This window comes from Microtus ochrogaster (assembly GCF_000317375.1).
Source record: "Microtus ochrogaster isolate Prairie Vole_2 chromosome 6 unlocalized genomic scaffold, MicOch1.0 chr6_random_2, whole genome shotgun sequence".
Lineage (NCBI taxonomy): Eukaryota > Metazoa > Chordata > Mammalia > Rodentia > Cricetidae > Microtus > Microtus ochrogaster.
This window is the reverse complement of record NW_004949095.1, coordinates 12551549-12562390: the sequence shown is the minus strand read 5'-3', so window position 1 is coordinate 12562390 and position 10842 is coordinate 12551549. Positions and strand designations below refer to the sequence as shown.

Here is a 10842-nt window from a genome sequence, read left to right as displayed (position 1 = left end):
GGTCCGAGGGAAAGGAGGAAGGAGATGGAGATGGAGAAAGGGGGTCTGTAAAACGTCAGGCGCCGCACAAAGGCTTTGCCACGTAATTACAGGCTCCCATTAAGTGGAGATCTGCCCTCCCAGGGGTCTCCAATTTTCTTGTATTCCCTACAAAGCCTCCTCTCCATGCCAGTCTGTGCCTTTTGAAGTGCCAGAGAGCTTCTTGATCCGACTGAGAAGGGGAGAGGAACTCAACTGAGGGGAGAGAGAGAGAGAGGAGGGAAGGGGGGACCCGCCGCCCTCTGCTGACTCTTGAAGCCCTACTTCTTTATTTCTTATTTTTTTTCTCCTTACGAAAAGTAAAGTGAGAATCCTGCCCTCTAATACATCTGCAAGACATCACTCTCCTGAAATCCTAGTCACTCCCGAGAATCCACAGGAGTGCAGAGAGGGGAACGCGCTTTCTTGAAGACATTTTAAAGCTGGAACAAGCCTCCTTCTGTTGGTGCTTGAACTCTTGCCGGGGAATAACTTTTTTAACCTTTTTTTTTTTTTTAACCCACTTTGATTCTTCTCTCCACCCCTTCTTCTCTCTTCTGTTTGCCTAACTCCCCCGCCCTGCTGGCCTCCCCTTTCCTCTCTCCCCCTTATTATTATTTTTAGTGTCTGTGTGTGGACGCTTTTTGAGAGTTCGAAGGGATACTTTTTTCTTCCTGATTTAAGCACAGGGTAACTTTTTTTTTTTTTTTAACTTTTTGGTGTGGATTGTCTCTTTGGACCGCGCCGGACTTGGCTTCAGGGAACCAACCGAAGCTGCGGGAAAGTTCTTCTCTCTCCTCTCTCTCTCTCTCTCTCTCTCTCTCTCTCTCTCTCTCTCTCTCTCTCTCTCCCTCCACTCCCCCCTCTTTCTTCCCCACTCGGCTCCTCTCCCCCCCTCGCGCCCACAGCGTTTGGTGTTGATTCGAGCGGGAAGAGGGGGGTGGGTGGGATTGGAGGGGAGACCATGACCTCCAGCTACGGGCACGTTCTGGAGCGGCAACCGGCGCTGGGCGGCCGCTTGGACAGCCCGGGCAACCTCGACACCCTGCAGGCGAAAAAGAACTTCTCCGTCAGTCACCTGCTAGACCTGGAGGAAGCCGGGGACATGGTGGCGGCACAGGCGGACGAAAGTGTGGGCGAGGCGGGCAGGAGCCTGCTGGAATCACCGGGACTGACCAGTGGCAGCGACACCCCTCAGCAGGACAGTGAGTGAGGGGCGCGTGCTCCGGGAATTGTGTACTGGGGACAGAGGGTGGAGGCCCGGGAAGGGCGGCGGGACCATGTTCTAGACTTAGGTTTCTGGAAGAGGTGAAGATGAGGAAGTTAAGAGTCCTGGGAAAAGTGGCTGATCGCAAAAAGAGGGCTGAGAAAAAGAGGGCTCCGCCAAGGGTGTAAGCCTAGCGGATGCTGGAGAAGAGACTCGGAGGCCCAGGGACGCTGGGAGGCCAGGCGATCCCAGACAGGGACTCTGCGGCAACGACTGTCTCCAGCCGCCTAGGCTGCATCACGGTTTGGGGCAGGAGCAGCGGCCAGAAATCTCGCAGGGGTCTGCGCCAGGGTAGGAGCGGTCTGGCCAGAGCGCAGACTGCACAGCCACCTCCGTTATAGAAAACAGCCAACAAAGATGCTGGGTGGGCCTTGGGAGCGCTTCTTCTGTGGGGCTGAAGGAAAAGCACTGTGTTCAAGGGAACCTGGCAGAAGCCACTCAGGTTGCACACTCCAGTGTCTGTGACCCAGGCCTGGAAAAGGCCAAAGGCGGCACGGGAATGCCCAGCCCTAGTAGCCTAGCCTTGCTCTCTGCCCCCTGCTGTCACTTCTACCCGCGAATCAGTTTTGAGCTGCAGCCAAAAGCCCATCTGTTAGGGCAAACCCTGGTGAAGCTAGAAGAATGTTCTTTAGTAGCAAAATCCAAAACTCTGTCCAACTTGATCTAGCACCAAAGGGGCACCGGGAATCGCGGGTTGCAGGCCTAAATCCTAGTGTAGCGCGGCCTTTTGGCACCTAGATTTCTAGAAAACATCAGTGTACAAGCTACCTTACCCACCCTCTCTCACTGCCCACCTCCTCTCCACTAAATGTTCACCTCAGACTTATTAACTTTGCCCTTACAAAAAGACTTGCCACAAGCATGTGTCGTGGTGGTCCCTGAGTATATAACACACTTGCCACCTGGTTCATCCCAAGTGGCTTCTAGTCAGATGCATACAGAGAGATACTATTTCCCTTCGGTAGAAAGTTCGAAAATGACTCTTTCCTTATCTTTTTATGCTGATGGCTTTCGTGAACTTTGCAGTTTGGTGGCCCCTGGACAGTCTATGATTCTCTCAAGACACTGGCCTTCTTAGACTTCCAAATAATAATTTTAAAAAGACATTTGAAGCAAGTTGGCGTCGGAAACAGCTGGGAATGGTACCTAGGCACAGTGGTGGGGGCCAGGCTCCCTGAAGCAGGCCACTGGAGAGCCCTAATCAGGTCAGGGCGCTGGTCCCTAGTTCAGTCTGCTGGGATTGAACTAGTTCAGAGGGCAGTAACCTGGGGGACAGTCAGCTCTGGATTGGGCCCACCGACTGCCACAAAAACTGGATGAAGAGGTTTGAAGTAGCCATTTGAATTACCACACCCAGGAAGAATCAGAGTTCCCAAACTCTGGGTAAGGACTAGGTTTGGATCTATAGTTATTCTGGGAAGTATTTGGGGGAAGCTGGTATCTCATGGATGGGGTATCTGAAACACCAACGAAATGGGCTATGAAACTCTATGGTTATTTTTTTTTTTAAAAAAAACCTTTCATTAGGGAAAATGTAAAACAAAGACAAGGACAGTGGTCCCTGGAACCCCAGTTGTAGCTGCTCTGTGACAGTCAGGACAGTTTCTCCACATTTATGATCTGTCCCAGCAGTTAGCACTGTTTGAAGACCTGGATGTTGGAACCTCACACCACCACGCACATACACACTACCCCACAGAAAACAAGCTGTAAGGAAACTGCTGTGGAGAAGACCAGCGTGGGCAGGAGAGAGGAAACCAGTATTGCTTTGCTCCAAGAGAAGGCTGGAGCATAGGAAAAGCAGGACCAAGGCTGGCCTCAGCCAGCAAAAGCCACAGAGGGAGAGGCAGTCAGTATCAGAAACTGTGGGGCTGGAAGCAGACAGAAAGTAGTGATTTTGTTTGCTTTGCTTTGTTTTTCTCCTTTAAGGAAACCACAGGAGAAGGGAGTTGAGGAGTGTCGTGGTCTAACAGTAGGGATACAGAAAACCTAGGCCAAGGAGGCCGCTGTGGAGTGGATTTGAAGGGGCTGCCCTGGGGCTGGTTGAATCTGGAGAATGGTTTTTTTGAGACTTGGGCCTAGAACCACCAAGGTTACATCATGCTTAGGAATCTCCTGGACAAGCATAAGGTTTCCAGCTGGGTTGGGGAATCTTTTGCCCACAGAGAGAGGGACAGGACTCTGTGAATCTGCCTGCATCAAACCCAGCCTTATCTCACTCATACTTGTAACGAATAGAGAGGCAGATGAAGAGAGGACCCAGAGAGGGAACCGAGCCTCTTAAGGTTAGCCTAGGGAAAGGATGCACTAAACAGGACAGTCACTACTCAACAGATGCTGGCTGTGGTAAGGGGTATAAGTGACAAGCACCTAAAACTGAGAGAGAATTCAGGGAAACTACACATAGGCACAGGCTGACTTTGCCTTTGCTGGGAGATGAGCCGCAGGGCTGTACTAAGAAACTATTGCTTTTGGTAGTGATGTTTTCTCTGACCTCCTCTTCTCCATGGGGGTGATAACAGGAGACTCTTGTCTGGTAAGACAAGCAGCCCCATGGAACCCCATCCTTATTCTTAGATGTCAGGTAGAAAGCAGAGGAAACTGTGAGCTACTTGGAAGTCAAGATCACTGGTACTCTAGCTTGGAGGCTGGCAGTAAAGCTCAGATTATAGACAGAGAAGAGGGGAGTCAGGCATAGAGGGGAGCTACTGCAGAGATCTGGCTGTGAGGGATTTAGGGGTCACACTTGGGGTCACAAAGGATGGGGAAGTTCACAGGGCATCAGGTGCTCAGAGTGGGAAAGGAATAGACCCTTCCCTTTAAAGAGATGGGAACACCCAACAGATGCTTCTGCTTGCCAGCTCTGTTGTAAAAAGTAAGGAGTCCTTATTGACCCTTCCTACAGTAAGTCAGCTATCTTATTCTCCCGCTCTTCCCCTGGGTGGGGGCTTATTCTCACTTTGTTTTCCCTTCAGTGGAAGAACTGATTTTATTTTTTATTTTCCCAGTGTATTTTTTCTCAATCTTTTCGGATCCTTTAGCGGCTAAACCAGTGGAGGGACGTTTGTTGTATGAACGCTGGTGATGGCAGAGCAGGGATAAGTAAGAAGGGAGAGTAAGGACTCATAAAAACAAGCAGACCTGCTCTTGGGAGGACAGTTCATTCCGCTGTCAACTTCTTAATTTCAACTTCTGCAAACTCTTAAAAAAAAAAAAAAACGCCTGCCTTCCACATTCCCAACCTCTAAATTAGTGAAACCAGATTGTCCTAATAAGACCTTTTGTTGGAAACACATGTAGTCATAAAAAGGTAGACGGAAAGTCAATTAGACACGCGCGCGCGCACGCACACATTCACCAGCCAGCGCTAAGTGTGCACCCGGGCACAGCTGGGTCCTGGCCCTTGGTGGATGCAAATGCGGAACAGCGGCGCGGGAAATCGATTTGTCTCAAACGGAGAGGTGTAAACGCAGGCAGACGGTCGCCCTCCAGATCCACCAACCCACTCTCGCTGGCCCAGCTCCCCAATTCCTCTATGCCAGAGAAACGCCCAGGAGAGCGGGAACTTTCTCTAGGGCGCTCCCCAGTTGGAATCCGCATCAAAATAATATCAATTCCCTCTCTCCCCGCAGCGTCTCATTTCGCAATAGTTATGGCGCCAGAAGTATCTTTCACAGCACCACCCTGGGAATGTATGCCCCGCGCTGGTACTTTGAATTTGAATTCAGGCCTCAAAGATCTTAATTCAAGATGGAGATAATAAAGCAAGTCATTTTAAGGGTGGCCTGGAAAATTTTCTCTTTATGGGAGTAGGGGATGAAATTCCGGAGCAAGGGAGTCCCCAAAGCATTAAGTTTAATGCAAAGGCTGGTGAATTGCTTATTTTACGTGCAGGGGCTTAGAGCCTGGTGGCCTCCGTTTAAAATTTTCAGAGAAAAAGACAATCTAGTAACTTCGATGTTTGGGGACCAATGACAACTTGGGGTTTGAAGTTGTTAGGGAATTGGGCCCCATAGGAGTCAAGGGCTCAGGCTCAGCAGACTCTTTGATGCTACAGATAATCAACTCTAGGCATCATTGCCCGGATCTCATTCTCTGTAAAACCTTTTCCAATACCCTGTAGCATCTTATACTAGCCATAGCCTTTGCTCCCGTATTTGGTGACCTTTCTTAAGTGGCCCTCGAGGCAGGGCGCTGGGTAGCAAGGCAGACTCCGCAGTGGATCGCACTCACCCTGGTCAGTGGTTCCTTTGTCTTCCCAGGAAAATCATTTTAGATTTTACAACAGGAGTGAATCAATCATCCCTAAATCACTAATGCCAGCTCGTGCCCTAGGTGAAGCATCAGTTCCAAAGCAGCGGGTACTTTTCGATAGCAGGGACTTCAAGTCCCGGATTTTGTGTTACTTCTACCCAGGACCAAGTTCTGAAGAGTTTTGTCCGCTGCTCCAGGCAGGCGGCACTGAGTCCTGTGCATCCACTGACAGCGGTAGATTTTCAGCTACGAGGGTTCCTAGATCAACTGTTTTATTTTGAAGAGTTTACACTTGTCTTCTTCTGTGGTGTTTACCGGCCCACTGCAGCGGAAGGGGAGCCTCCCGCCAAAGCAGACCCCAACCCCTCCGTGGGGAGGACGCTAGAGCTGCTGCTACCCAGTTGTTGCAAACTTTTGTGCCTTCGGGTCTTGCACTGTGACCCCAGGGAGCCTCCAGCTTAAGGCTCCATCCTCTTTGCGTGCTGTGGAATGCTCTTTTTATTAACCCCTTGGAAGAGCCACATGAGGAAGCACTTTGAACCTGGAATGGGGTATTTATAGAAAAGGAGATAGGCTTTGCATTGGGTTAGGGGTGGACGAGAAGAGATTTTTAGTTGGACAGTAGTCTTCTTCCCAAAGAAAAGTAAAATATGGGTCTCAGCATGCTCTGGCTAAGTCTTGGTAAATTTAATAACAGGGACCTTAAGGACTAGACCCATGTATAAAAAAATGATGAATTTTATTGTTGTTACATGCCCAGCTCTCTATGGCCATTGTGTGCCCCAACAATTCGAGAACTACCTGCATGCAGAGCATTACCCTGTGACTGACCATTTCTCCTTCCTTTCTCTATTTTCTCTGATGCTGAGGTACCACCTCCCACGGGTTTCCTATACTGTAACTCCCTCTTTATCAAGAGAAAGAAGATGTAGATGTCTTTGATAATGGTATCGATCCACACGAATTTGGATTCTTGGGGGGAAAAAAACAAAGACCTTGGTGTGCAAGCTAACAACGCTCAAGTGAAAAAAATCAATATTCTCAAGCGGTAATGAAAATAGCAGCAAAGCACCGTGCCCTCCTTTTTCTAAATGTGGCTTCTGGTTGGGCCGGTACAGATGAAGGCAGCAGAGAAAGGAGAGCAGGCCAGTCATGGGTGTTTCTAAGAAAGCTAGCAAATTTATTTTCACAGAAAGATGTCTCGTCTACTGGAGACTGGAGTCTACTGGAGACTGAATATTAGTAGTTTTTGATATCCGTAAATAGAAGTCTCAAATAGTTGTTCATACAGACTTCTATGACATATCAATTTTGCTGTAAGATTTTTAAGGATTACAGAATTTCATTGGCATTGAAATTGCTTAATTAAAATATCTGAGAAGCTGATTACAGAGGGTGACAGCCTTGGTAGTTTAGAGGAATGATGCCACTCCTTTCTTGGTAACCACTTATGGACATCTTGTGAAAGAAATAAAAATTATGCCAAATGAAACTCACAGTGACCTTTTAGAAGAGTCAAGAACAGTCAAAATCTTAGATTTCTGTCCTCTGTGGGGTCCTCAAATACAGACAAGGACTGAGTTGTGACCACATACATTCTTGGGTCCTAAGTGCACGAAACTCCTTGCTACTCTGCAGAGTGAGAGAGTTTCAGTTCCTGAGAATTCTTGGTTTCATTAGGCCCAACTTGAATAAATTTGGAATGTTCATGAGAAATAGTAGTAATCTGGTGTGTGTGTGTGTGTGTGTGTGTGTGTATCAGGTAAAGAGGAATTAATTGAACAAAGATTTTTAATTTCAAAACACAGTCTTCAGTGCCTTGATTTGAACTGCTTTTGTCTCTGCCCAAGCGAAGATGCAAACCTGCCTACTCCACCTACATCCCCCTCCTGCATTTTGCAGGGTAGGACCACCAACCTAGTCTGACTGGTTCCTCCTTGCCTTTTCTTTCCAATAGGGGGTGCAGTTCTCCAGGGCTGAGGTTATTTTGCCTTAAAAAAAAAGACTCCAGTCCTAGGCCAGGAGAACACAGCAAATCCTGATAGCATGAAGACACTTCAGGGACTGTATGAATATATTCCATGCACTTGTAGCTCGACAGAAACAAGGAGATAGCTGCTAGGGAAGAGGGCTACTTTTCTCAGCTCCTTTGAAATGACTCCGATCAAGATTCCAGGGTAAGAAGGAAGAGGTAGCAGGAGGTGGGGCCGGAAGACTGGCCCTTCAGTTATAGCTTCTAGAACTGGTGTGTGGATTCTAGGGAGCGGGCGGGGATTTGCCCTGCAAATGTGAATGTAACTCTGTGTGTGTGTGTGTGTGTGTGTGTCCAAATGTGCTGGAGGTTTTAAAGGAAGAGGTAGAATCTTGGCTGGTATAAGCAAGATGTTTCAGACTGCAATGGAAACCCTTAGAGTGTTCAAATAGGGCAGGAAATCTGGCCCTCTGGAGTAAGGGTAACACTTTTCCTTGAGAGGAAGGCAAAAACTGCCCCAACTCTTGCATGGCACTGAAATCGGAACACTTGAAGTGACTTCCAATCCCTAAATCTGATCCGTTATGGTCAGACTTGAAGAACTTTAGGATAAATTCTTACACCCCCACTCTGGTAAATTTTACAGTTCTTTTAATTCTCTTCTTACCTAAGGATGGCTAGAGCGAGGTGAGGCAACTCTGGGGGAAGCACAATGACTCAATGAAGACACTGTTGTTTTATCATAAATGGCGTCGAATGCGAACTTTTCCAGACGATCTGACCCGAGATGTTCAGTAGAAGTAGAAGCAGGAGGCCAGAATTGTGAGGGGGATTACTTTCCCACAACCCTGTGTCAGAGAGCGAGGACATTCATCCCATTCAGCTATTTTATCCTCATTACTCATGTCGTTATATTTTAAAGGACCTCACAGTGCTGGAAGGAGGTGCAGTTATAAATAAGCATAAAAACAGATGGGTGCTCTCTCAGTTATATGCTGAGGACATACAAGGAGGCCAAATCTTTTCAAAAGAGACTCAGAAATACAACTTCAAGGCCAAAGGGCACAACTCAATCAGAACCCTGTGCCAGAATGTGCTAATGTCAGTCCACTTCACTATGGGCAAAGTCAAGGGCCAGGCCAGAAGTGGGCACATGCAGAGAAACACGTTTTCTTATGTTTCCTTGCAATCTTTCTACAGATCCAGTGCCAGGCTGCCAAGAGGTCAGTAGGATTGCTTGGGCCCTGTGGGTGGTGAGAGCATCGTGTCCCAGCACCCTGTCCCTTTTACTTTCTTTTCTTTGTGATCCTCTGCCTCAACAAGTTTGGTGCTGGAACTTAAAGCATCCCTTAAATATTATGTTCTGGCATCTTCTGAAAGAGAGGGGTGTCGAGCTCAAGTAGGTATACTATACCAGATAGCCACCTGCATTCTTCCTCTTTGCTAACTCAGTTTATTATTTCATTTTTAATTTGGGGGTTCTTAGGACAGGGTCTCACCATGCAGCCCTGGGTATCTGGGAACTCTTACACAGACTCGACTAGCTTTGAACTTACAGTAATCCTCCTGCCTCTGACTCCTGTAAGTTAGAATCATAGGCACGCACTACCATACCCAGCCTCTCCTCAGTGAGGAACTTGTTGGTGATTGGAGTTTGGGAGATTGTTTATTGTATTCTGTTTCTTTTCGGGGTCATTGATTAGTTCCACAGAACTGAAGGTCCTAATGGAAAGCATACTGATTCTAAATCTTTGCACCTTGCCATTTTCATGAATCACAATTAATCCAGACCAGGCAGCATTAAATAATTATTTGCATGCTTACACTCCTTTTCACTTCCTAGCAGCGTTTCTTCAACAAATGCTGCCATAGCTCATGGCAGCCGTGACATGTAGACAGCTGTCAACTAGTTGTCTGTGCTCGCTAGTGCTAAGGAAGCACTTCCAAATAAAAGCCATCCTTATGGCGTAAGTACTCTGCGTGTTAGTTTCTCCTTCCCACTTCCTGCTTTTTGCCTGCGCCCATCTTCATGTGGGCAGCCATTTGTAGATTATTCTTCCCTCTCTCACAGCTTTAGGATTCTATGGAAGAGGCTGAGCTAGGGATGCGGCCACCTACTTGATGTTGCTGTTCCAATGTCACTAAAGTGTTTTGGCCTCAGAAACAGCAAAGCATGGGACTCCCTTCCTTTGATCCTCAGATAGATTTTCCTGTTTCCCTAGGTGGCAAAACATGGCAAACCCGAAGGGTGTCACAGTCATCCCTGAGGCCTTTGCTGACTCCATCTCTAATTCCCTGCGAGTTTACCTTTAAAATCTACCCAACCCCCCCTCCTTTAAACCCCTAGCAGGTCTACCTACACCACCTCCTCCTCCTCCTTTCCTGTCAGTTTCCCCACAGTGCATCCTTGTCTTCCCCTATGCTCAGGTGTTGAGATAAGAAAGGTGTGGACCAAATCCTTAATACACAACTGGAGAGTTCTGGTGATGGCTTCTCCCCCCAAATACATCGTTTAAAAATCCCAGCTCCCACCCTTCATTAGAATGCACAATTGCTTTGCAACCTTTTCAGCATCAAGGATGGATGGCTTACCCTGATTTTGATTTTCTCTTAAGCCCATTCTCTACAATCTTTCTTTCCATCCCGCCCCAGCAACTTGCCCTGTTCATAAGCTGAAATCCCGACAGAAGCTGTCTTGCTGCTCTGCCCTCGGATGCTAGGCAGGCAAGTGGATTCCTATGCACGAGCCTCATTTCTGTCTCTTGGCTTCTATGTGGAAGGGCTCACACCACGCGTGTTACCTTCCAAGGTTCTATTTCCACAACGCTTTGGGATGCCCCTGCTTAATCCTGGTCCCTGCAAACCCCTTCCTGTAAATTCCTTTCCTCAGCGCACATTCTAGAAACACTCAGCGCTTCCACATGTATTGTTTACTTATTTTAAAAATATTTTAGGATTGTGAATGTGCCTTAAGCATTTTCTTAACACTAGAGACTGTGGGGTGGGGCATATTTCCTCAAATACTATGTAGACACATCTGCCTGGAGGCCTTCTACCCACTGCTTTCTACCTGCAAAGTTTTTGATCGTTTGTTCTGTTATAAGGTAAAAACCAAGAGTGGCATGTATGTATTTTAGATAACTATATTTATTTACATTAAAATTTCAAATGAAAAAGTGAAGTTTCCATTATTTCACTATCCTGAGGAAAATACAGTTAATATTTTGACATTGAAGTGTTTTCTTTTTAGTCTTGTTTAAACAATTTTTGATTATGTGGTATTAGCATCCTGGATGACTGGTGGTTCTTTAATCAGCAGAGGAGTTTTTAA

General features: G+C 47.3%; 1 protein-coding gene across 1 annotated transcript in view; it reads left to right on the top strand.

Moving 5' to 3' along the window:
• The first annotated feature begins 861 nt into the window (after window positions 1–861).
• Window positions 862–10842, top strand: part of Prrx1 (paired related homeobox 1) — a 63194-nt gene continuing 53213 nt past the window's right edge. Inside the window, exon 1 of the mRNA XM_005363980.3 lies at window positions 862–1223. Within this exon, the coding sequence (XP_005364037.1) occupies window positions 983–1223 (241 nt within the window). The 5' untranslated portion in view covers window positions 862–982. The remainder of the gene's footprint in view (window positions 1224–10842) is intronic.